The sequence below is a fragment of the Erythrolamprus reginae genome, chromosome 2, assembly GCF_031021105.1.
Source record: "Erythrolamprus reginae isolate rEryReg1 chromosome 2, rEryReg1.hap1, whole genome shotgun sequence".
Lineage (NCBI taxonomy): Eukaryota > Metazoa > Chordata > Lepidosauria > Squamata > Dipsadidae > Erythrolamprus > Erythrolamprus reginae.
The window spans coordinates 263,945,554-263,972,917 of NC_091951.1; the positions used below are offsets into that span (position 1 = coordinate 263,945,554).

At 38.6% G+C, this 27,364-nt stretch overlaps 1 protein-coding gene across 3 annotated transcripts in view; it reads left to right on the top strand.

The window, feature by feature from the left end:
• FREM1 (FRAS1 related extracellular matrix 1) overlaps window positions 1–27,364 on the top strand; it is a 121,823-nt gene that overhangs the window by 36,983 nt on the left and 57,476 nt on the right. For all 3 annotated transcript variants that reach the window (XM_070742547.1, XM_070742545.1, XM_070742546.1), the window contains exons 9-20: window positions 4,158–4,502; window positions 5,861–6,003; window positions 7,160–7,356; window positions 7,951–8,041; window positions 8,584–8,751; window positions 10,994–11,202; window positions 12,625–12,718; window positions 14,709–14,961; window positions 18,063–18,254; window positions 22,388–22,573; window positions 24,480–24,676; window positions 26,152–26,377. In XM_070742547.1, the coding sequence (XP_070598648.1) occupies window positions 4,158–4,502; window positions 5,861–6,003; window positions 7,160–7,356; window positions 7,951–8,041; window positions 8,584–8,751; window positions 10,994–11,202; window positions 12,625–12,718; window positions 14,709–14,961; window positions 18,063–18,254; window positions 22,388–22,573; window positions 24,480–24,676; window positions 26,152–26,377 (2,301 nt within the window). The remainder of the gene's footprint in view (window positions 1–4,157; window positions 4,503–5,860; window positions 6,004–7,159; window positions 7,357–7,950; window positions 8,042–8,583; window positions 8,752–10,993; window positions 11,203–12,624; window positions 12,719–14,708; window positions 14,962–18,062; window positions 18,255–22,387; window positions 22,574–24,479; window positions 24,677–26,151; window positions 26,378–27,364) is intronic.

Consider the following 27,364-nt stretch of genomic DNA (forward strand, 5'->3'; position numbering starts at 1 on the left):
GGGACCCAGGAGAAGAGCCTTCTCTGTGGCGGCCCCGGCCCTCTGGAACCAACTCCCCCCAGAGATTAGAATTGCCCCTACTCTCCTTGCCTTTCGTAAGCTACTCAAAACCCACCTCTGCCGCCAGGCATGGGGGAATTAAGACTTCTTTTCCCCCTAGGCTGATACAACTGTATGTATGGTATGTTTGTACGTATGTTGGTTTTATACATTAGGGGTCTTAAGTTAGTTTTTTAGTATTGGATTTTTTACTGTACATTGTTCATGATTGTTGTTAGCCGCCCCGAGTTTTCGGAGAGGGGCGGCATATAAATCCAATAAATGAAATGAATGAAATGAAATGATCTGGACCAGAGGAGCAATCACCTTACGTCCTACCTTCCATCTCTATTCTGTCGTCATTATGGAAACAAGAGGGTTAAAGCTGGAAAAACTAAATGTCCCTTTAGTCCATACTAATTGCTTCTAGCAATTCTGAAAAGTTCTGTACTTTTGGTGCAAGATTGAAATAATATAGGTTATCCACTGGGTGAGATCATCCAGGGGCATGGGGTGAGGTATCATCAGTACGCTGATGATACCCAGCTTTGCATCTCCACCCCATGTCCAATCAACGAAGCAGTGGAAGTGATGTGCCGGTGCCTGGAGGCTGTTGGGGCCTGGATGGGTGTCAACAGACTCAAACTCAACCCTGATAAGACGGAGTGGCTGTGGGTTTTGCCTCCCAAGGACAATTCCATCTGTCTGTCCATTACCCTGGGGGTGGAATTATTGACCCCCTCGGAGAGGGTCCGCAACTTGGGCGTCCTCCTCGATCCACAGCTCACATTAGAGAACCATCTTTCAGCTGTGGCGAGGGGGACATTTGCCCAGGTTCGCCTGGTGCACCAGTTGCGGCCCTATTTGGACCGGGACTCACTGCTCACAGTCACTCATGCCCTCATCACCTCGAGATTCGACTACTGTAACACTCTCTACATGGGGCTACTTTGAAAAGTGTTTGGAAACTTCAGATCTTGCAGAATGCAGCTGCGAGAGCAGTCATGTGCTTCCCCAGGTATGCCCATGTTACACCAACACTCCGCAGTCTGCATTGGTTGCCGATCAGTTTCCGGTCACAATTCAAAGTGTTGGTTATGACCTATAAAGCCCTTCATGGCATCGGACCAGAATATCTCCGAGACCGCCTTCTGCTGCACGAATCCCAGCGACTGATTAGGTCCCACAGAGTGGGCCTTCTCCGGGTCCTGTCAACTAAACAATGTCGGTTGGCGGGTCCCAGGGGAAGAGCCTTCTCTGTGGCGGCCTCGACTCTCTGGAACCAGCTCCCCCCAGAGATTAGAACTGCCCCTACCCTCCTTGCCTTTCGTAAACTTCTCAAAACCTACCTTTGTCGTCAGGCATGGGGGAACTGAGATATTTCCCCCGGGCCTATTTAATTTATGTATGGTATGTTTGTATGTATGTCTTTTTAATAATGGGGTTTTTAAATATTTTAAATTGTAAATTATTAGATTTGTCATGAACTGTTTTATTGTATTGTGAGCCGCCCCGAGTCTACGGAGAGGGGCGGCGTACAAATCTAATAAATAAATAAATAAATAAATAATAAATAAATAAATAAATAAATAAATAAATAAATACCCATACTAAACTCCCTCCCTTTTTTTTAATCTCTTGCCTGTTGCTCATTTTTTCCCTGCTTTTTGTCCTGTTTCCAGTTGACTGTTTCAGATGTTTGCTGATGTTTTATAACTATACAGCCAGCTATATATTCCACTAGCTGAACTGAGTGGTGTCTGTGCCTTCTCTGATCTCAATGTGCTGAAACAAAATTGGAAAATGTGCACAAAAATGTGCACCATTTAGTGTAGCCTCCTAAATGTGAAAATTTGAAAATAGACTTTCCTTCTGCTCCATGATTTTTGCATTGTACAGAACAGAGCAGAACAGTTGGAAAGAATATTGGAAGTCTTCTAGTCCAGTGTTTCCCAACCGTGGCAACTTGAAGATATCTGGACTTAAACTCCCAGAATTCCCCAGCCAGCATTTGCTGGCTGGGGAATTCTGGGAGTTGAAGTCCAAATATCTTCAAGTTGCCAAGCTTGGGAAACACTGTTCTAGTCCAAACCCCAAAATAGTGATTAGTTATATTGGATAAGGAGCAAAAATCAGAAAAGGCTTGCCTTACTTTTATCTGTCCGTTTCTGCACCTGTATTTATGTTTTTGTTGAACTTATTTTCTTGCTCCATTGTGTAAGATTTCAATTCAATTCAGTTCTCTGCCTCAGTTTCCTACTTCCTGTTGAACCTCTGCTAGTGAGTCCACTGCTAGTCCACTGAGAATGAGCTGAAATGGAAAGTGTTACACTTTGTATATTGGAGTGGGGGAAGGAGAATAAATTTTGCCTAAAAGACTAAGGTGTTGGTGTGTATTGGGAGGGAAGAAGCAGAGTTCTCTGAATATATGCACGTGCCTGTGTGTGTATATAGGGGAATCTGTATCAGTATCTGTATCAGTCTCTCTCTCTCTCTCATCTATCGATCTATCTATCGACGTACCTATCTACCTATCTACCTAATCTATAAAACATACACAGTGCAGAGATAAATTACAATGTGAATTGTCTAAATTTGAAGTATGTTATTTCAGGTTAATTTAAAAACAATACAACATTGATAAAGTTGAAAAGCATTTGACCACAAATCAAAATGCTATCCTTAAAATTGACAATACAGGTAGTGTTTGACTTACTATCATAGTTGACCCTCAAATTTCTCTTTTTAAGTCAGACATTTGTGAAGTAAGTTTTGCCTCATTTTACAACCTTTCTTGCCACAGTTGTTAAGTGAATGACTGCAATTGTTTAGTCAACAATATGGTTGTTCGGTGAAACTGGCTTCCCTATTGACTTTGCTTGTCAGAAGATCTCAAAAAGTAATCACATGACTCTGGCATATTGCAACTGTCATAAATATCAGTTAGCTGCCAAGCATCTGAATTTTGATCACACGACCAAGGGGATGCTGTAACTATCATTGCCTTCATTAGGACTTATCTAGAGGCGATCAAGGTGGCAAAATGTTCGCATCTTTTCACCCTGATTACATCTGTGAAATCATGCTCAGCTGCCATGTTTACGGTGACCCACTTGCTTCTTGATATGGGGGGAGTGGTTAAGGAGTTTAGCCAGTTTCTTGCGAATAAAGTCGCTCAGATTTGGACAAATTTGGACAGACCTGGACTTCAACTGGGCAGTATCGACTGGATTAAGACTTACCCCAGTCATCTCTGTCGATGTGACTTGGGCAAGTCTTAATCCAGTTGTGTGGGACGAGTTTGAACTGGCGATGCCCAATGAAGCAGACAAGGCCATGGGAGCTGTGAGCTCCTCCACCTGTTTATTGGATCCGTGCCCCTCCTGGCTGGTTTCGGTCAGCAGGGTGGTGAGACGAAGCTGAATAGAGATAGTTGGGGTGTTGTAGTCAAAACAAAATACTTGGGAACCAAGGACATTCCTATGGCTGTTCGGAAAAAGGGGACTGGAATCAGCTAGCAACTGGACAGTATCCTGATTGGACCATGCGACTGATTGTTTTGAGAAAGTGAAAAACTTCTACTTTTAATTAGGTGAAAACCACGGGAATAGTCAGAGTCAATTTTCACCAGCTTGTGCCAATAGGATATAGCCAATAAAGTTATTCTTTGAGGAATCTGCCTGCCTCAGAGTTTTCTTTGCTATGTGTTATGTTTGCATGCTGTTACGAAAGAGAGATCCCTGATTGGATCAGACACAGATCCCTGATTGGATCAGACACAGCCAATAGGAGCCAGCAGGCTAACCAATAGGAAGCCTGCAAAGACGACCAATCAGGAGCTTCAGCGCGAGGACTTGAATCCAATCCCAGCGCTGGCAACGAAGTATATAAGTGTGGGGTTTTGCCGGGGTTTCTCAATCTCTCTTAACACTATGGGTATGTTGCTTGGAACCCTGACATCAGTAGAATCACATGAGCAAATTTCTGGAACACACCTGCTATTGGTGTTTGTCCTGTTTCTCATCTCAGGAGCTGTCGTACCATCTTTATAAAATGGAGCGCATTTCCCAAAGCATACTCATTCTAATATGAATTGTTCACTTTCGACTGTCTAACAGGAGGGAAAGGATTCATGTTCAATGTCTTGGATCTCAAGACTGGCGTTGTTCGTTACCATCATGATGACAGCGATTCCACCAAAGACTCCATTGTCTTTAGGATCTTTGATGGCCACCACAGTAGCCGCCACAGGTTTCCAATCAATATTCTGCCCAAAGATGACAGCCCCCCTTTTCTCATTAGTAACGTTGAAATAGAGGTCCATGAAGGAGAAACGATCCTGATCCAAAGTTCAATGCTTCTAGCATCAGATATGGACTCCAGCGATGACTACATACTTTTCAATATCACCAGATCACCACAGGCGGGAGAAATAATGAAAAAACCTAAAACAGATTTTATTGGTAATGTGCTCAACTACTATGGTGCTCCTTATTCCTTATTCCTTTTCTTTATACAATGTTTGAGTTCTGTTTTCATATATGCCTGGAGATTATTTTCATGAGATTTCACGCTTGTACACTTCATTAGCTTTTGTGCTTTATGTTAGTTCTTTTTGCTAAGAGCTGTACAAATGCACTCTGAATCACAACTTTTATTATCAAAAATACAAAGAATAAACAACTTCAAACTCTGGGACTGCATGTTTCTAAAAGTCTTGGCTATGGGCCTAATTTGTCACAAAATTATAATTTTCATTTAGGCAGGATGTGAATGACAATTTGTAAAAGACAAGAAATACCATCTTATCAATTGTATCAGTTAACAATTGATTGGATTTATATTTAAATATACCCATGGTTATAAATTCAATCAAATTTAATTTTCACCTGATTCCACCTCTTCCACCCCCTAATCCCATATGGGTTTTTTTGACATATAGACTCTGTAAGTCCTCGACTTATGAACACAATTGAGCCCAAAATTTCTGTTGCTAAGTGAAGCACCTATTAAGTGAGTTTTGCTCCATTTTATGACATCTCTTGCTGCAGTTGTTAAATGAATCACTGCACTGTTAAAGTTAGAAACACAGTTGTTAAGTGAATCTGGCTTCCCCCATTGACTTTGCTTGTAAGAAGGGCGCAAAAAGTGATCACAATGCCCCAGGATACTATAACCATCATGAAGATGAATCAGTTGCCAAGTGCCTGAATTTGGATCAAGGGATCATGGGGATGCTGCAACAATTGTAACAGTGAAAAATAGTCATAAGTTACCTTTTTTCCAGTGATATTGTAACTTTGACAGTCACTAAATAAACTGTTCTATGTTGAGGACTACTTTTTATTGCCTTTGGTAGGTCATTCAAAATTAAAATTATTTTCTTAATAATAATAATAATAAAGATGAGATGCAAACAAAGACATAAATAAATTATCTCTAGAAATTCTATATATCGGTAGGGAGGAATAAAATAGTGGCTGTGACTATGTGATCAAAGACCTACCCTTTTTTATATGCAAACAATTGACTGCACAATTGAATCATCATCTTTATTGTTTTGAATCCTTCCACAGTAAATACTTCTCTTTGAGAAATAAAATAATTTTAGTGTAAAGTTTGACACAAGAAATTTATCCTAGAATATGGGCATGGTGTTTATTTACAATGAACTTAAGTCTTGTATACCTCAACAGTATTAAAGAAATGATTAATTTCAAAATTACATATATGCAGAATAATTATGTCTAAGTTTTCATGCAAAAAATAATTACGGTATTATCTAAGTTATGGATTTCTTTCTGTTACTGGTATTCAACAGGTTATCCAGTTACCAAATTCCTTCAAAAAGATCTGTTTAATGGGATAATTTACTACCATCACTTAGGAGGAGAAATATTTGAAGATTCAGTTGAGTTGGTTCTGTGTGATAGTCATGATCCTCCCAATCTTTCAGAAATTCAGGTAAGATTTAGAAATCATTATGGGGATTGCGAGAGAATGCAGTGACATTTCTGTATAAACTAAAATACACAGGTGAAACTCAAAAATATCATGCAAAATTTTATTTATTTCAGTAATGCAACTTAAAATGTGAAATGTAATATATGAGACACATTAAATGCAAGGCAAGATAGTTCAAGCTGTGATTTGTCATAATTGTGATTATTATGGGTACAGCTCATGAAAACTGCAAATCCTCCATCTGAGAAAATTAGAATGTTACATACAATCAATAAAACAAGGATTATACATAGCACAATATTGGACCTCTGAAAAGTATAAGCATGCATATGTACTCAGTACTAGGTTTGGGACCCTTTTGTAGCAATTACTACTCAATGCGCTGTGGCATAGAAGGTATTAGGCTGTGGCACTGCTGAGGTATTATAGAAGCCCAGGATGCTTCAATAGCGGCCTGCATTGTTCGGTTTCATGTCTCTCATCTTTCTCTTGGCAATGCCCATAATTTCTCTATGGTGTTCAGGTCAGGTGAGTTTCCTGGCCAATCAAGCACAGTAATCCCACATTAATTGAAGCAGTTTTTGGTGTTTTTGGCAGTGTGGGCCAAATCCTGCTGAAAAATTTAAATCACCATCCCAATAAAGCTTGTCTGCAGAAATGCTCCAAAATCTCCTGGTATACGGCTGTGTTGACCCTAGACTTAATGAAGCACAGTGGACGAATATAAGCAGATGACATGGCTCCCCAAATCAACACAGACTATGGAAACTTCACACTGGACTTCAAGTATCTTGCTGTGTGTGCCTCTCCATTATTCCTCCATACTCTGGGTCCAAATGAGATGCAAAAGTTTCCACAGTCTGTGTTCATTTGCATACTTGCAACCTGCCCATGTCATAATTTGGGAGAGCACATGCAAAAATGCTAAAATCTCAGTACATTTTATTTTTTTTAAAAAAATAGGGATAGTATCTAGGTAAATGCAGGATCTAAACATGCTTGAAAAATTTGACAATCCTTGTGCTTGAAGTGTGTGGTCCAAGAAGTTGCATAGATTCATTTTAAATGCCATGATTATTTAATTGCAGCATTTTGGATGGTCTCTCTTTAAAAAAATCAAGGTGTGAGATAATTGTTCTTATTATTGTTATCCTAGATAATAAGAGTACATATAATTCCTGTGAATGATCAGCTGCCAAAAGAATTTCCAGGAACAAACCGTCACCTGATTGTCAAGGAAACGGAGATTGCTTATTTAACAAAGACCCATCTTCATTACATAGACACGGAAACCCAGGACAGTGAGCTAATATACATCATTACATCTCCTCCCTACTTCTCCTTTGCACCTTAGTAAGTCTCAGATGATGCATACTTCTCTGACGAGAATACAACTAGTCCTCAACTTACAACCATTTATTTAGTGACCACTTAAAGCTACAGTGGCACTGAAAAAGTGATTTATGACAATTTTTCACATTTATGACCATTGCATCCCTTTGGTCACATGACCAAAATTCAGATGCTTGGGAACTGGCATATATTTATGATGGTTGTCGTGTCCCAGGATCTTTATGATCATGTTGCATTCTGTGGTGACATGATGATGAATTATGATATTCTTTTCTGAGTTTCTGTCCTTTGGGCTGGTTTCTTGCAAAAAAAACCAACCCCATAGGAATACAGCTACAGTATTCACTTTAAAAACCATGGCATTTGCATAATGGTCATAGCAAAATCTATTATAAAATCAGATCTGTATGTCATCTACATACAAATACTTACATAAACATTCTGTGATCACAATTATTTTACTATAAATTATAACAAGTAGAGAGAGAGAGTTATAAGGAACTTTCTGTCCTATTTTGGAATGACTGTATTTCTTCTCTTCAAAACATCCTGTGATTTAGTGCACATATATGACAGCATTTTTTTTTTCTGCAGCCACACAGATGCTGGAAAATTATTCATGGTAGAGAGTGTTCCTAAGATTATCAAGGATCCTTCTATTCCATCATTAAGATCATTCACTCAGGTTTGTCATTAAATTTAAAGCATTACACCCACTTTATCTAAAAAGAGTCAATTGAGAAAGAAACTGCTCTGCACATGATCAGAAGCGTTTTCACTATAAGAAAACTATGAAGGAAAAAATAAAGCCCAAAATTAATGCTTAGTTTTAAAGAATTCCTGTGTGGTCAATCTTAATTTGATCTAGGATGGTCTGATGTTTTTCCCCCTGCAGTCTGCAATGCTTATATTAAACATTTTCACATCCATAATTGAAAGGTCTTTTACCTTTGTTTTCTCATTCCTTTTAAATGATCAGCTTTCAGAGCTGTACAATAATTGAAATGTAAAATATAAAATGGGTTATTGTAAAAATGTATGCAACTTTATGACCTGTGGATTTTAATTTCCAGAATTCCTGAACCAGCATGGTTGTCTACCCTATGCCTAGCAGATTATGATTGAAAATATTTCCTTATTTTAAAAATGATTAGTGATACAGATACAGAATGGAAGATTTTTTAATGATATATAACAGATCTCTATTTAACTTCTTTACATCTGTAGCATGCCATCAACCACATGAAAGTTGCCTATGTACCACCCATGGAAGATATTGGCCCTGAACCTCAATATATCCACTTCACATTTTCCATCAGCAATCAACATGGGAGGACTTTGTATGGCAACTGTTTTAACATTACTCTTCTTCCAGTGGACAATCAGTCTCCAGAGGTATGTTTTTGATGCTAAAAAAAGTAGAAGAAAACAAAGACTACAGGTAGACCTTAACTTATGATTGGCCGCTTAGTGATCATTTGAAATTAGAATGAACTTTCCATGCAGTACTTATGACCTGGTCCTGAAATACTGACAGCCATGGCCCTGGTGGTTGCATGACTAATAGTGGATCTTATTACCATATGTGGTGAACCTGTCCAGTTATTAAATTATTTTGGCATAAAATTCAGACTTGGCTGGAGGAAATCATAAAACAAAAATAAATATGAAACCAGAAGCATTTCTGCTGGGAATACTGGACCAAAAAGTAGAAAGAAAATATTACAATATTATATTGCATATTCTTACAGCAGCAAACATTAGTCTTGTACAATACTGGAAACAAGGTGATATATCAACTGAAAATATTATTATTATTATTATTATTATTATTATTATTATTATTATTATTATTATTATTATTTATTGGATTTGTATGCCGCCCCTCTCCGCAGACTCGGGGCGGCTAACAACAGTGGTAAAACAACATGAACAATCCAATTAATAAAAACAACTAAAAAACCCTTATTATAAAAAACCAAACATACACAAAAACATACCATGCATAACTTGTAATAGCCTAGGGGGAAAGGATAACTTAACTCCCTCATGCCTGGTGACAAAGGTGGGTCTTAAGTAATTTGCGAAAGACAAGGAGGGTGGGGGCCGTTCTAATCTCTGGGGGGAGTTGGTTCCAGAGGGCCAGGACCGCCACAGAGAAGGCTCTTCCCCTGGGGCCCACCAAATGACATTGTTTGGTCGACGGGACCCGGAGAAGGCCAACTCTGTGGGACCTTATCAGCTGCTGGGATTCGTGTGGTAGAAGGCGGTTCTGGATGTATTCTGGCCCAATGCCATGTATGGCTTTAAAGGTCATTACCAACACTTTGAATTGTGGCCGGAAACCGATCGGCAGCCAGTGCAGGCCGTGGAGTGTTGCAGAAACGTGGGCGAATCTAGGAAGCCCCACGATGGCTCTCGCGCCGCATTCTGCACGATCTGAAGTTTCCGAACACTTTTCAAAGGTAGCCCCATGTAGAGAGCGTTGCAGTAATTGAATCTCGAGGTGAGGAGGGCATGAGTGACTGTGAGCAATGACTCCCTGTCCAAATAGGGCCCAGGCGAACCTGGGCAAATGCCCCCCTCGCCACAGCCGAAAGATGATGTTCCAATGTCAGCTGTGGATTGAGGAGGACGCCCAAGTTGTGGACCCTCTCTGAGGGGGTCAATAGTTCCCCCCCAGGGTAATGGATGGACAGATGGAATTGTCCTTGGGAGGCAAGACCCACCGCCACTCCGTCTTGTCTGGGTTGAGTTTGAGTTTGTTGACACCCATCCAGGCCCCAACAGCCTCCAGGCACTGACACATCACTTCCACTGCTTCGTTGACTGGACATGGGGTGGAGATGTATAGCTGGGTATCATCGGCATATTGATGATACCTCACCCCATGCCCTTGGATGATCTCACCCAGCGGTTTCATGTAGATATTAAATAGCAGGGGGGAGAGGACCGACCCCTGAGGCACCCCACAAGGGAGAGACCTAGAGGTCGACCTCTGACCCCCCACTAACACCGACTGCGACCGGCCGGAAAGGTAGGAGGAGAACCACTGAAGAACAGTATAATAATTAAGAAGATTTTAGAATGTGCAGAATTAGACAAAATGACAATGGAGTTAAATGAAAAGGAGTGATAATAGGAAACTTGGAGTTTATTCTATGATTGGCTTAAGGGGAGAAAATAAAATAAATACATTAAGTGTCTTAACTGAGTAATACATATTGCATTTTATTAACCGTAAGTTACTAGAAGTTTATATATTAGGTAAAAATTGTAATGTTAATATAGAATTATGTTAATTTAGGTATAAGCATGAATTGAATGTCTATATAATTTACCGTATGATAACCCTAAAGGTGTAAATGTATGTACCGGTATGTTATTGTCTTATTTTGTTTTGTTTAATGTTTGTTTGTCCTTTTTAATGTATATAACCAAATTTTAAAAAATATTTTTTTAAAAGAGAAAATATTGTGGAGAGTGTCTCCAAAATGCAAAACTTTTTGTTTCAGATGTGAGATTCTGAAGCCTGCAGAACTGTGTTCTATGGAAAAATATGCCCTAGTACTAAAACATCAGCAAAAATATTATTCTAAGAGGAAACGGTAACTGCTGTATCTTTTCTTCTGCTTAGGTGCTTACACATAGCTTGAAAGTGGAAGAAGGGGGTCAGAGCACCATTACCAAAGACAATATTTTGATTTCAGATGTGGACACCAAACTGGAAAACATACAGATACATATCCTTAAGCTTCCTCTTCATGGGAGGGTTGAATTAGACGAGACTCCTATGAATCCAAGAGATTGGCTGACCTGTGAAGATTTACAGAGGTCAAAAGTCAGGTTAGAGAGCAAATTGCTTTTGCTGTGAAGCCCTAAGCCTGATTTCAAGCCTGATCTAATTTTGATGAAAAGTAGCCTGTCTTATATTCATTGGGGAGCAAATGCGATTCAATTCTTTCCTGTCCTCTCCATATTAACTGTTTGCAAATATAAACTAGCCAGTCTGAGGAAATTGATCCAAAATTGTATCTTTCGAACAATTGATTCTGTATGTATAAAACCTGTTAAGCTCTCTGGTAGAACCCTCCCGAAAATGCACAGATACAATTTCAGACACACACACGTTTGAAAATTCAAAACAATGTTCTTTATACCGAAAATGCAAATAAACGAAGCCCTCTTTTTGTATAGCAAAGAGCACTCGTCTCCAAACAAACTGGTAATTTGTACAAGTCCCTTATCAGTTCTGTGATACTTAGCTTGCAGCTGTGAGGTAATTCACAGTCCTTCTTCTTTCACAAAGTAAAACACACTTTGCTCTGGTTTAGTTTCAAAGCGGGGAAAAATCAGCACACAAAGGTCAAAGTCAGCAAAGCAGGCACGAAACACAAGGATCAGATAATCCTCCACATTGGCCAAACCCACAGGCTGCTATTTATAGCAGCCTCATTAATTACCACAGCCCCACCCAATCACAGGTGGCCTCATTTTCTTTGATAATAATCTCTCAGTTGTTGTTGCCTATGCATCGCTCTCTACATGTGTGGCTGTATCATTAACTCTTGTTCTGAATCCAAGGAAGAGCTAGATAATTGATCTCCTTCTGAGCTGTCTGCCACACTCTCCTCCTCCCTGTCACTCATGTCTTCTTGGTCAGAGGAGCCTTCATCAGCAGATTCCACTGGGGGCAAAACAGGCCTGCAGCATGTGGATGTCTCCCCCACATCCACAGTCCTTGGGACAGCAGCTGGGCCAAAGCTAACCACAACAAAACCCAACTTTCCTATGGAGAGATATCAAGATATATAGGAATATAATCTCTGTGATCTTCAGGCAGCATGAACAATGCCCAATGAGAAAACATCAGTTATAATTAATAATCACCTCAAAATAGAAGTGTGTGTTTGAGGGTGGGGGGTATTTGTGTGTGTGTGTGTGTGTGTGTGTGTATGTGTGTGTGAGACAGAGAGAGAGAGGGGGGGAGGGAGATTAGAGAGAGATATGTCAAAATGGTGGATTTGACCATGTGATTAAAGAATAATTTAATTTAATTTCACAGTTGTATCTGATATCTTTACTTTTTTGACATGCCTCTTCATGGATGCCTCTTAGTGAAGAATGGGAAATATTAGCTCTTTTTTTTTAAAAGAAAAGACTGAATTTAGTGACAATGTACAAAATTTAGTGCATTACTGAAGCAGTTAGAGTGCCAGTAGTTGCAGTAGCAACCTTGCAAACCTAGGTTTATTTTTGATTCCATAGGTACCATCATGATGGTTCAGAATTTCAACAGGATCATATTCTTTTTGAGGCTACAGATGGCATCAATTCCTTCGAATTCATCCTCCACGTGAAGGTCAGTGTAAGATTCCTCCAAACACATGTCCGATGGAGAAGTGAAATTGTCAGAGGGATTGGCGCTTGGCTTCAGCAACTGGGAATTCATAGATGGGAAGAGTTTTGTTCTTCACTTTGGAGATTTATGTGACAGTACTTGTTAGGCAATTGATTTGAAATGTAGGAGCTGATAGACACCTGCACCTGTTCAGTTTATCCCCTATTGTCAGGAATGAATTTCATTTAGAGTTAAATGATGAAGAAAATGCAATGTGTCAGAAAAAGTTATTTCAGCAAAAGCCTCTTAAGAAAACCAAACTTAGGTTGCATTTTTATTTGGGTTGCCATTGCTAGATTATTACAAATCAGACAGTTCAAAATATTCCCCTTCTGTTTGAAAAATCAGAAAAATGTCAAGCCAAATATAGAAATTATGCTTTTTAGAGGTATGAGTCAAAAAAGTTTAATTCTGCAAACAACGGTCCTCGACATACAACCATATGATTAGTGACCATTAAAGTTGCACCGTACTGAAAAAAAGTGACTTACAATCATCAATTTGGAACTGTTATAGCATCTCTGTAATCACATGATCAAACTTGAGCACTTTGATAACATACATGTATTTACAATGTTTGCAGCATCCTGGAGTCATGTGCTTGCCACTTGTCACCTTTCCAACTGACTTTTAACAACAAAGTCAATGAGAGAACCTGGATTCATTTAATTGCTGCATGATTGATTTAACTTCAGTGATTCACTTAACAACCTTGGCAAAAAAAAGTTGTAAAATAAGGAGGTACTCACTTAACCATGTTGCCTAGCAATGGGCATTCTGGTACCAATTGTAAATTGAGAACTGCCTGTACTGTGATGCAATCATATGCCCTATAATCTAAATGCTGTTCTTCTGTTTTGTTTTGTTTTGTTCTGTTCTGTTCTGTTCCGTTCCATTCTGTTCTATTTGTGATCACTCATATATTTACAATGGTTGTACAATGCAGTAGAAAATGCAGTGAGTAGAGTAACAATGAACTGGAAAAAGAGAAAGGAATCACATTATTTTTATTGCTTTCCTCCCTATATTCCATTTTAGCATTTCTTTTACAGAAAACAGTGGGGGGTTTTTTAAAAAAAAATTGCTAAAATGTGTGGTTGACAAATAGTTATCCCATGGAATTCAATCTGTTGCATGCAAATTGTTTGAAAAACCTCAGATACTTTTATCCGAGAAGCTGATCATTGCTTTCTTCCCTGAGGTTTGATCTTAGGATTGTACATGTGTGAAGCATGTAATTCACTGTTTATAAGCACAACAGTTGTGCTGGGTATATAATCTGAAAATTTTTTCCTCTTCTTTTTATCCATTTCTTTCCGTATTTTAATAGGGATTAATAGGAACATTAATGGATTTTTTTCAGATATTTGCCATAACTAAGGCAAATTATTATGCATGACATAGGTAGGAGTTTTAGGCAGTGGGATTTTTTAATGTTGTAATCTTTCTGGAATTACTATGTATGATCTGGACTTCCAGAATATCTCCGGGACTGCCTTCTGCCGCACGAATCCCAGCGACCGGTTAGGTCCCACAGAGTTGGCCTTCTCCGGGTCCCGTTGACTAAACAATGTCATTTGGCGGGACCCAGGAGAAGAGCCTTCTCTGTGGCGGCCCCTACCCTCTGGAACCAGCTCCCCCCAGATATCAGAGTTGCCCCCACCCTCCTTGCCTTCCTTAAAACCCACCTCTGTCGTCAGGCATGGGGGAATTGAAATTTTCCCTTCCCCCTAGGCTTATAGAATTTATACATGGTATGCTTGTATGTATGATTGGTTCTTTAAATTGGGGTTTTTAAAGATTATTTTTAATATTAGATTTGTTTACATTGTCTTTTTATATTGTTGTTAGCTGCCCCAAGTCTTCGGAGAGGGGCGGCATACAAATCTAATAAATAAATAAATAAAATATACATTTGTTTAAATAAATAAATAAAATAATTTTCCCCTAGGTAATTTCTGTAAACGATGAACCCCCGGTGATGAAGGCTGACCTCATTCCCTTCATGCAGTGTCCAGAAGGACAGGTGGTGCCGATCACTTCAAAGCACCTCTATGCAACTGATAAAGATAGTGAAGACATGCAGCTGATGTTCATGGTTGCCCGACCTTCGAAGTATGGGGTTGTGAAGAGAAACGGGATTGTGATAGATCGCTTTCTCCAAGCTGACGTTGTTTCTGGAACGGTGACGTATGAACACACAAGTAAGTAAAAACTGGGGACTAATTTGTAGAAGGCACAGAGAATGGCCTGGAACGACAGTGGGATCATCAGGCAGACACAGCTGTCATAAAGGACAAACCGGAGAAAATGCTTCAAATAGTACCTTCCCTAATTCACACAAAGATAAAGTGAAGGAGGAGGGAAGCATAGCCAGGCATGCAAGATTCTGTTACTATAATTGTTCTAATAAAATGAGTTTATTGGCATTGGTTTCATAGTCCATTGAATATGATTGATACTATGTATGATTGGTTTTTATATAATGGGTTTTTAACTGTTTTTAGTATTGGATTATTGTTATATACTGTTTTATTACTGTTGTTAGTTGCTCCGAGTCTGCGGAGAGGGGCGGCATACAAATCCAATAAACAAACAAACAAACAAACAAACAAATAAATAAATACTATATAGCAGTGGTTCTCAACCTGGGGTTTGGGACCCTTTTGGGGATCGAACAACCGTTTCACAGGGGTCGCCTAAGACCACGGGAAAAGACAAATTTCTCATGGTATTAGGAACTAAAGTTTCTTTTCTGGCGCCTTGGAACATATTTTTACAATCTGACCAATCAGGCTTTTACAGTGGGAGGGCCTTTCTGACCTTTCTGCCAATCAGCTTAAAGCTCTGTTGGGAGAATTGGCACTAGATTTATGGTTGGGGGTCACCACAACATGAAGAACTGTATTAAGGAGTTGCTGCATTAAAAAGGTTAAGAACCTGCTATATAGAGACCTGAATTTTACTGGTATTGGGGAAAATTATTCCCCCTTGCAGTTCCCTTGAGTGGCACAAATATGGCTTTGCTATATCTGGAAAGGCCCTGTTTGCTGATTTATTGTTCGTTTGTATTTAACATTGCTACACTATTACTGAAAATAAATATATTATGTTTTCCAAGGGGGGAAAAACTCAGAAAAACAAAGAAGAAAGTCACTGAATGCTAAGCGAGAGTGAACTGTGCTCAGGAACTATGTAATAGATTAATTTACTGTCTATTTTATTACCTGTCAACATATTTTTATCACTAGTTTAATTCTTCAAGAAAGTTTGCTTCTCTTATCAAAAGATAAACTTTCCCCTTATAATGTACTCTCTTTTCACCAGAGGAATAGTTAGCAAAGAAATTTTTTAAATGTCTCTCCTTTGTAATGCTTGTCCCTGAAGAAGAAATTTAATCCCATAAGACATTAGGCAGAGGTAAATTGAATAGTAACTATCTTTTTGGCAGTTCTGCAGAATTATTCTTGCTTATTCTTCCAGATGAAAGTTGCATGTAATCAATAATAATTTAAAATATTGGTCAGGGTGCAGATGGCTTCTTTGCATTACTATGGCTAGATTTCAGGTGACAGATGCTGTAATTGATACTGAATTATCATTAATTTTATTAACTAGAGTAATAAGTTACTAAATTTATAGCTTCCAAAGCAAGACAGTCCCTTTTCACAAAGAACTGCATCACGCATGGCCATTACATAATGGTTTTGTGACTGATACCAGCTATTTCTGTTATTGAAAATACAAGATAATTGAAATGAAAAGTATCAAACAATAGCAGTCATGTGCAAAATTGACAAACATTTGATTTACTTAAATAAACCTTCCATTTTGACTGGATATCACCTCTTTAAGCTGTCAATATAAAACACAGAGTGTTTATGATACCTGTCTTCATGACATAAAATCAGATGATATTAAATAATCAGACTTACAACTTGGCTGATGACAAATGCTGGTGAGAGATAGTTGACAGAGATTCTTGTACTGGAAGAAAACATCCATATTTGCCATCAAATGACTCCTGGGAGTGAAGTTTTTATCTCACATTTTAAAATCGGTGTTTGTCTTGAGAATATGCATAAAGGCAAAAACTGAAATCATTTGTGAAAGTATCACTTTAATTCAGTTGATGAGTGTCTCTTCTGACATTCTTCCTCATGAGTCTTGTTAAAGAATTGTTCGGTGAAAATCTCTCAAAATCATCCATTAGGTAGAAAAATCTCTCAAAATCATCCATTCGGTAGAAAGCTAACAGATCTGATTTAGTTTTCTCTAAAATTGCTTTGTAGCCATTCTCTTTTAACAGTCCGAAAGGATAGCCCACCCAAAAAGTATTTCATATCAGAAACTGCATAATTTGAATCAGGTCTAGGAACTCAACAATAAACTTTGCTAATGAATTTAGACACAATCTTTCTTATTTACTGTATATAACAGGTTTGTTAAGGAGAATGTTAACTCAGGAACTGAAGCGCTTTTCAAATCAATTTATTTTTTCTAGAGGATTGTTTGGAATGTCTATAATTGTAATGGCGAACTTATGGTACACATGCCATTAGTGGCACACGGAGTCATATTGGTGGGCACGTGAGCTCAGGCCTGGTGCACACATGCGCCAGCTGATTTTTGGGCCTACTGAGCCTGCTAGGAGTTGGGAAACAGGCTGTTTTCAGCCTCCGGAGGGAGTCGGGCAGGACCATTTTTCGCTCCAAAACCTTTCTAGGAGCCTGAGGAGGATGAAAATGGCCTTCCCCACTCTCCTGGAGGCCCTCTAGAGGCCAGAAATGGCCCATTTCAAGTCTCTGAAGCCTGGGGAGATCAAAAAATGGGAGTCCCATTGCATGCCGGGAGCGGGGGGTCACACACACCAGAGACGCATGGAATTATGGGTATGGGCATATGCATGACACCCCCCCCCCAACACTCCCTTCCTTTTGGCGTCACTGGTCTATAATGATGTAGTGGGACAACCAAAATTCTTAATTTTGACTACCTTTTGTCACAATAGTTGTTAAAGAAATACTGAAATATTAAATTACTTTAGTCTTCATGCTCGTATCACTTATATGAGACAATAATTGGTTACTCCCTAATTTCCCACCCCAGTATGTGTTTTTTTTCTGTTTGCTTTGGAAGGAAAAGATGTGTGTAGAGTCTTTTGATAGTTTTGTGATTAGATTCAGCACAAAAACATGGATACTGCACTATAGCTGCATCACACTTTTAGAAGTTTCTCTTAAATCTCATTATTCATTAGGCTGCAAAATATCATATACTTCATCTATATATTTTATTTTTCTAGGTGGCGAGATTGGCCTAGCTCTTCTCTTTGATATTCTTACCTTTATTGTGTTGGATGATGAAATTGATCCTGATGTAAAAGCCTGCTGCGACGAGAAAACTTCTTTTTTTCCATATCATAAATCATATCCGGTATATGATATTAATATCACAATATTTCCAGTTGACAACCAGCCACCAGCCATTACCACTGGTAAACTTATTGTTGTTTTTTATGCCTATTTAATTGGTTGTGGTGATTGTGTAAGGACACACCAAATTTAGGAGATAGCAAAATAGATACAATAGATAAACATTTTCCATATTGGAATGGAACGGAACGGAACAGAACAGAATAGAATTCTTTATTGGTCAAGTGTGATTGGACACATCAGGAATTTGTCATTTGTCACTTGTTGTGAGTCGCCCCGAGTCTTCGGAGAGGGGCAGCATACAAATCCAAATAAATAAATAAATAAATAAATAAATATGACAGTGCATATAAAAGAAAGATACCGGTACATTTGTCAAAAATCATAAGGTACTATACTTAATGATTGCCATAGGATACAAATAAGCAATCAGGAAACAATCAATATTAATATAAATCGTAAGGATACAAGCAATAAGTTACATTCATACAGTCATAAGTGGGAGGAGATGGCTGAAAGCAACGATAAGGCTAACAGCAGTGAAGGGCTACCAAAATTTTTACTATCACACTGTGGGCGTGGCTTATGCAGGACGCCCTGCATTTTTTTTCAACATCTTTCAGTGAAAATTGGGTGCTCTGGGGTGGAGCTCCATTTTTGCTATCCCACTGCGTCCCCCCCTGTCCAGGCAGCAGCCCACTCCTGGCTAACAGTAATAGTAATGCACCCTTAGCGAATCGTTTGACAGTTTCAAATGACAGAATATTGCCACATTCTGTCATTTGAAACTTAGGCAGAATGGTAGATGATGGTAGACATCTTAATTGGTACCTGTTCCAGTGGAGCGATAAAGCTTATGTAGGATACCTTCAATATAGGTAGTCCTTGACTTGCAACAGATCATTTACTGCCTGTTCAAAGTTACAAAGTTACAAAGTTCAAAAAGTCACTTATGACCATTTTTCATATCTACGACCATTGCAGGATCCCCATTATCAGGTGATCAAAATTCAGATACTTGGTAATTGGCTCATATTTATGATGGTTACAGTGTCCCAGGGTCATGTGATCACCTTTTGTGACTTCCTGATAAGCAAAGTCAATGGGGAAGCCAAACTGACTTAACAACCTTGTTACTAACTTAACAACTTCAGTGATTCACTTAACAATTGAGGCAAAAAATGGAGCAAAATTCACCTACTGTCTTACTTAGCAACAAAAAATTTGGGCTTAATTGTGGTCGTAAGTTGAGGACTACCTGTAAAAGCAATGACTACCATAGATAATGATATCATTAGTGGTATTTATTTATTTATTTAATTTATTGGATTTGTATGCTGCCCCTTCCGTAGACTCGGGGCGGCTAACAACAATGATAAAAACAGCATGTAACAATCCAATCCAATACTAAAATAACTAAAAAAACCCTTATTATAAAAACCAAACATACATACAGACATACCATGCGTAAATTGTAAAGGCTTAGGGGGAAAGAATATCTCAGTTCCCCATGCCTGACGGCAGAGGTGGGTTTTAAGAAGTTTACGAAAGGCGAGGAGGGTGGGGGCAATTCTAATCTCTGGGGGGAGTTGATTCCAAAGGGCCGGGGCCACCACAGAGAAGGCTCTTCCCCTGGGTCCTGCCAAACGACATTGTTTAGTTGACGGTACCCGGAGAAGGCCCACTCTGTGGGACCTAACTGGTCGTTGGGATTCGTGCAGCAGAAGGCGGTCCCTGAGATAATCTGGTCCGGTGCCATGAAGGGCTTTATAGGTCATAACCAACACTTTGATATAATGGTATTATATCATTATCTATCAAATAGGCTAGTACAAAGTTGTCTAGGCTACAGAATTTGGAAGAAAGCCAGTAGTCAGTCATTCATACATTCAGTTCACAACACGACCCATATTTCATATGCCACTAAAAGGTTAACCTATCCTCAGAATTACTGTAGAGTAGGTTGTGTTACAAGTTACAAAGAAAAAATAATCATGAAACCACTGTAGTATTTGCTGAAATCTTCGGGGATTTGCTTAGCACACTGTCATTAAATTCCAGTATGATTATATGAATTGCATTTGAATGCTGGAGTGTGGTATCCAGTTTTTCCACAATCGATTTTCATTGTGTTTGTCCACATTGGCCTTTCCATTCCAGCAGATACTGCAGGAATGTTGCAGAGGAGACCTTCAATTCAGTCACCTTGCAATCTAGACTTCTCTGACAAGTATAAATTCAATTCCTAGAAAGTGAATTGTCACAGCAAATACTGCAGAACCTTTGCAGCGCACATTCTGTTCCATTTCAACCCTCTTTTATGTAGGCGATTAGTGGAATTGCTTGAAATTATGAGCCTTGGTCTTTTTGGCAGGGAGAAAACTAACTACAAAGAAAAACAAACAGCAGCCCAGAGTTGTAGGAATTAATCCCAGCTGCTTTTTTTGTTGTTCGAAGTCTGTGGTCAAGTCAGTTTTGAATCGGGAGGTATGATATTATAACTGCAGTCGAAAGGGTAACATAATAAAGATCTGCCAATAATTAAGTTGGCAAGATAGGAAGCAGGAGGTTTGCAGGCACCAGATAACTTTAATGTTTACACAGCCCAACTGCCTCCCCTAGTGTTGAAGAATGGCTTTTTGTTGTATTGGTAAAGGGGTAAGAAGAAATCTAGGATTTAAATGTTACTTCATAAGGCAGATCTTCCTTCTGCTGCATATGATTTTCTTCTATCCTGCTGAGTTCACAGCTCAGAAACCAGTTCCTAAAAAAATGTTCAATGTCTGGAGAGCTGAGATTTCTAACTCTGCTGCATAAAACCCAAATATCAGAAAGAACTTTACTATTTCAACTTGCAGTCAGTGTTCCCTCTAATTTTTTTTTTGGAGGGGGGGGGGCGGAAAAGTATAGTGTCTGAGCGGCAGTCCCTTCGGGACTGGGCGGCACAGAAATAATAATAAAATTTCCCTCTCGGCTTCTGGGCAGGTTTGGAAAACTCTGAGTTGATGATGATTTTTAAGTGAGCGGTTGCTCACTGCTCAGCTTAGAGGGAACTATGCTTGCAGGTGAGGATTTTGTTTAAAAATGTTTTTTGGATTATGAAACTTCTCTACAATAATTAAGTTGCAAAGATAAAGGAGAAATATATTCCAAGAGAGGGTTTTACAAAAATTTCCAAGTAGTTTACACACACACACACACACACACACACACACACACACACACACACACACAAAGAAAAGCAGTAAAAGTACATGATGATTTTTTGTTTTCTAAAATTAAATAGCACACTATATTCATTTAATATAGTAATTAAATGAAAAAAGGTTAAGTATTGGCTAAATTTTAACAACAAATTTTTAAAAATCAGTAGATAAATACTGATCATATTTAGGATTGTACTTCAGAATATATAAGGGTAAAGCGGAATTATATATAATTGCTTTATTTTTATTATTTGTTTATTATGTATCTAAACTGTACTAGGCATTAATTATAAATTTCAAGACAATCTTTCCACACATTTCTTTTAAAAAGTTTTTATATTAGGCCATATTAATTGGATTTTGAAGAAAATTTGTATTTAAAAACACGAGTTCTCTTGTGAATGAAATTATATGTGAGTCTTAAACATTGTGACTATATTTGCCAGAATGAGCTCTAGTGTTATGCAGTGGTTCTAATTAATATTTCTTTATTGCTGTTCCACATCTTGCAAAATAAAGCTGGTTTGCCAGTATTGTATGCAAGTACACCACATTTCAACAGCTCATTATTGGGCAAATTCGTGATTTGCTGTCTATCACCCAGGCAATGTTCTGAAAATGAAGGATTGTCCCAGCAGAGAAATTAAGAACTGATGCATGAAAAATGGTTCATTATGAGCAATTCATAATAGCTTTCAGGCAATTAATGCTGTGACAAACAGGGGTAACAACCCATCTTGAGCAACCCATAAACCATTCTGAATAGCTTATCAGCAAAATTGTTTTGCAAGTGTGGTTTTTTTCCCCCTCCTTTCTCTTGCGGAGAAAGAAGAGTCATTGGCCTGACTGGAAAACAGTGGTACCAAGTGGTTGAAGGAGAAATTTCCTCATTAATTACTATTTATATTCATTTTTTTTAGCCTGAAATGCCACGGGGATTGAATATGTTTAAATAACAGTAATCATCTCTTTCTTCCTTTTTTTCGCAGGACTTGGGTTTGCTGTACTGGAAGGTGCCTCAGCAGCTATCACAAGTAAACACTTGTATGCCACTGATCTTGACACCAATGCAGATGACTTAGAATTTGTTTTAACATCCCCTCCCCAGTTTGGCTACATAGAAAATATATTACCATCGCCTGGTTTTGAGAAAAGTAATGCAGGGATAAGTATAGGTAGGTCTCTGCTACAAGAAAGGGTTGCTTGTCTTTAAATACAGAAAATTTTGTCCCTTTTTTGGGGTGTCTTATGGCATTCTGGTATATGCTGATAGTTGTCTGTTGGGTTTGTTATATTTCTTATATCTCTGTAAACTTTTATATCTCTGTAAACCTTTTTTTGCATTATATGTGTTTTATTAATTATCTCTACTGTTATTTTAGCTAAGAGTAGAATTATGCATTTCATATTTATTTATTTATTTATTTATTTATTTATTTATTTATTTATTTATTTATTTATTTATTTATTTATTTATTTATTTGATTGATTGATTGATTGATTTGTATGCCGCCCCTCTCCGGAGACTCGGTGCGGCTAACAGCGACAATAAACAGTGTACAATAGTAATTTGGTATTAGAAATGATTAAAAATCCATTAATATAAAAACCAAACATACCTACATACATACCATGCATAAACATACATACCATATATATATATATCTCAACAGAAAACACACACACACACACACACACACACACAATTACATTTAAAAACATACATAACATACAAACATATATTACAATCATTATTATTACAATTGAAGGTCGGTTAATCAAAGTTAATACGAATACTATTTATGTATCCATCTAATGTACATACAAATATCTATATTTTCTACTCTTCAATATACAGTGATCCCTCGAGTTTCGCGATCTCGACCATCGCGAAACACTATATCGCGATTTTTTCCCACCCGATGACGTCACTCTCTTCCTTCCTTTCTCATCTTTCTTTCTCTCTCTCTTTCTCTATCTTGCTTCTTCCTCTCTCACACTTTCTTCCTCCCTCTCTCATCTCTTTCTTTCCTTCTCTCTCTTTCTCTATCTCTCCCCCTCTTGCTGGCGGGCGGCGGCCGGCCGAGCGGGGGGCATCAGCGAGGAGCCGGGGTTTCCCCTTTGCGTGGGCGGCTGGGAAACCCCGATTCGGCTCCTCGCTGCTGCTGCGCTACCGAGCAGATCAGCTGCTGGGCGGCCGAAGGAACCTTCCCTGGGTCTTCCCCCTCTTGCTGGCGGGCGGGCGAGCGGCGGGCATCAGCGAGGAGCCGGGGTTTCCCCTTTGCGTGGGTGACCGGGAAGACCCAGGGAAGGTTCCTTCGGCCGCCCAGCAGCTGATCTGCTCGGTAGCGCAGCAGCAGCGAGGAGCCGAATCAGGTTTCCCCTTTGCGTGGGCGGCGGGGAACGCAAACTCCACCATCTACGCATGCGCGGCCATAGAAAAAAGGGCGCGCATGCGCAGATGGTGTTTTTACTTCCGCAACCCTACATCGCGAATAATCGATTATCGCGAGGGGTCTTGGAACGGAACCCTCGCGATAATAGAGGGATCACTGTATACACATTTACTTTCTGCTCCTAGTTGATATATTAATATTTGTATCTCTTATACATTCTTCTCCTTGTTTTTAACCATTCATACAATCTTTTCCATGTTGCTAATATTCAGAATCTTCTTTATTCTGTAGCTCCTTAGTCATTTTGTCCATCTCTGCACATTCGAGAATTTTTTTTTACAATTTCTTCATCATGAGGTGTGTCATTTTGTTTCCATTTTGCTGCATAAGTTATTCTGACGGCTGTTACTATATGTACTTTTAAATAATATATCTCTTTTCAGTAGTTGCCTATAATGATTCCTAATAGATAAAGTACTGGTTTCCAATCAATACGAATTATTATTTTTTCTATTATTTTTCTGATTTTGATCCAAAATTTATTTGCTTTTTCACACATCCACCACATATGGAAATATGTACCATTTATATTAGGACACTTCCAGCACAGCGGTAAGGTTTTATTTGACATTTTTGCTAATCTTACAGGTTTCATTATTTTTCATTCCCTCCCCAACATGCTTAGCTTCATTTCACATGGAAAATGTGAGGAAGATGCATATTAACTACGTTCAGACCAGGCACAAGAGAATTGAACCAACTATAGACCAATTTATGCTGTACGTCACTGATGGCAAGCATCGTTCAGTGGAGGCACCATTTGATGTCTTAATTAACCCAACCAATGATGAAGAACCAGAATTCATGGCCAGGAATTTTACAGTAAGGAAGGAAACGGTGTACCAAGGATAGCTTTTAACAAGGCAATATAGTGATCTTTGGTTTTAATGTCCCCTGTCAAAATTATCCCATCTCTGACCCTCTGTGCATGTATATGCAACAATGTTGAGCAAAATACTGTGCTATGTTTATCTTCACAATACTTTGTTTATGCCTCTTACCTTTTTACCATCCTATGCTTTGAAGTCGCATCATTCACCTATGCCCAACACTTTCAGACCTCTTTTATTTCTTGGTTCTTTTGCTAAACAACCCCCCCCCCCTTGGGTACCTAAACTTGATTGTGTTGTTTTAGATTTGGGGAGGAGAGTATGGAGAATCAATGGAAAAAGCAGACTAAATATTGCATCTCTTGTTGCTGTTAGCTGCAAAGTCGTGTCCTACCCGTTGCCACCCCATGGACAACTTTCCTCTGGGTCTTTCTGTCCTCTACCATTCTCTGGCGTCCATTTAAGCTGACGCCAACTGCTTCAATGACTCCAGCCAATTCATTCTCTGTTATCCCATTCTTCTTTTGGACATAAATTGTTTCAACTCCTGCCCTCAAAACATCAGTATAGAGCACTGCACAGCAAGACCACTAGTCACAAGGTTTTTCCTGAGCGCCATCACCCTGCTAAACAAATATTTCCCTCATCACTGTCAAACTATTCACTAAGGCTGCATTACTATTACTCTTAGTTTTTCTCATCATTCCTATCACCCATCTCCTCCCACTTATGACTCTATGACTGTAATTTGTTGGTTGTAGCCTTACAGTTTATATTAATATTGATTGTTTTCTGATTGCTTATTTGAATCCTATGACAATCATTAAGTGCTGTTGTACCTCATGATTCTTGACAAATGTATCTTTACTTTTATGTACACTGAGAGCATATGCCCCAATGACAAATTCCTTGTGTGTCCAATCACACTTGGCTAATAAAGAATTCTATTCTATTCTATCTATTCTATCCTGCCTTCAATCTTTCCCACCATTAGGTGTGTCTATTGCATCTCTAGACCTTCCTATTGGCTAAGTTACATAGGTTCAGTTATGTTGTGGGAACCCAGAAGTCTGACCCCAAACTCAAATGAGTGTAGCTACTGCAGATGAGTTGTAAATGAAAATCTACTTCTTTGTTCTTTCCTTGCTTTTGTCATTGTTGTGTCGATTTCCACTTTCTGTTTCCTATTACCCATTTCAAGTCTTTTCTTTCTCTTTGTGTGTATGTGAGGTAAATCACAAAAAAAGCTCAGGGGAGAACATCCCTTTATGAAAAGTGAATTTTAATCTTTGTCTAAATCTTGGAGCTCACTCGTATTAATTAAAAAGAAGAAAGCCCTTGTTACACCGAACAGTCTAATTAATGGTAATTTATTGAGCGATATTTGATTGGTCTGTAGATCTGAGAATTCTACATCTTATTATTCATTTGTGGAAGAGTATTTTTTATCTTTTGTTGATTGTTCAGGTGCAAGAGGGACAGATGAAGGAGTTGGATCCATCAATAATCAATGCTGTTGATTTGGATTTACCAGAAGATATCCTCATGTTTACTGTCCTTCAACAGCCCCACCACGGATTTCTTGCTAAGGGATTAGATGGCAACAATATTTTCCATTACAGACAGGCAATTATTAGTCAACAGTATCATGAAATTCAGGTGGACAGTTTCTCCATGGAGGTTTTAAAAAATGGCAAGTATTATATTCCTTTTGGCCATGTTGGTTTTTTGAAACAATTTCCATCAAATAATGGGCAATAGAATGCTAAACTGAAAATTAGTAAATGAAACTGAATTCTATTAATAAAAGATTTCTCAGTTCATTAATTAAAAATAGCCTGTTAATAAAACAAATAGAGATCAAATTAGAACAAAGAGTCTGTACGCAGGATTTTTCAAGATTTTATCTATTGTGTAAATCTTAAAGTCAATCCAGTTTCCTATATTTTTGAACACAATTGACTTAAGGAATGTTGGGTTCCTTATTTTTTGCTATTTAATTGTCATATTGGCAATAATTTGCCATGTTAGAGGTATAACAAGCAGGAAGAGGGATATTATGATCCCGCTATATAGAGTGCTGGTGAGACCACATTTGGAATACTGTGTTCAGATCTGGAGACCTCACCTACAAAAAGATATTGACAAAATTGAACGGGTCCAAAGACGGGCTACAAGAATGGTGGAAGGTCTTAAGCATAAAACGTATCAGGAAAGACTTAATGAACTCTGGAGGACAGAAGGAAAAGGGGGGACATGATCGAAACATTTAAATATGTTAAAGGGTTAAAGGGTCCAGGAGGGAAGTGTTTTTAATAGGAAAGTGAACACAAGAACAAGGGGACACAATCTGAGGTTAGTTGGGGGAAAGATCAAAAGCAACATGAGAAAATATTATTTTACTGAAAGAGTAGTAGATCCTTGGAACAAACTTCCAGCAGACGTGGTAGATAAATCCACAGTAACTGAATTTAAACATGCCTGGGATAAACATATATCCATCCTAAGATAAAATACAGAAAATAGTATGAGGGCAGACTAGATGGACCATGAGGTATTTTTCTGCCGTCAGATTTCTATGTTTCTATGTCTCTATGTTGTAATATTAATTTCAATAACTAATTGGGCAGCAGCAACGATAAATACAGTAACTTATACATGTGCCATTTATAAATGTATG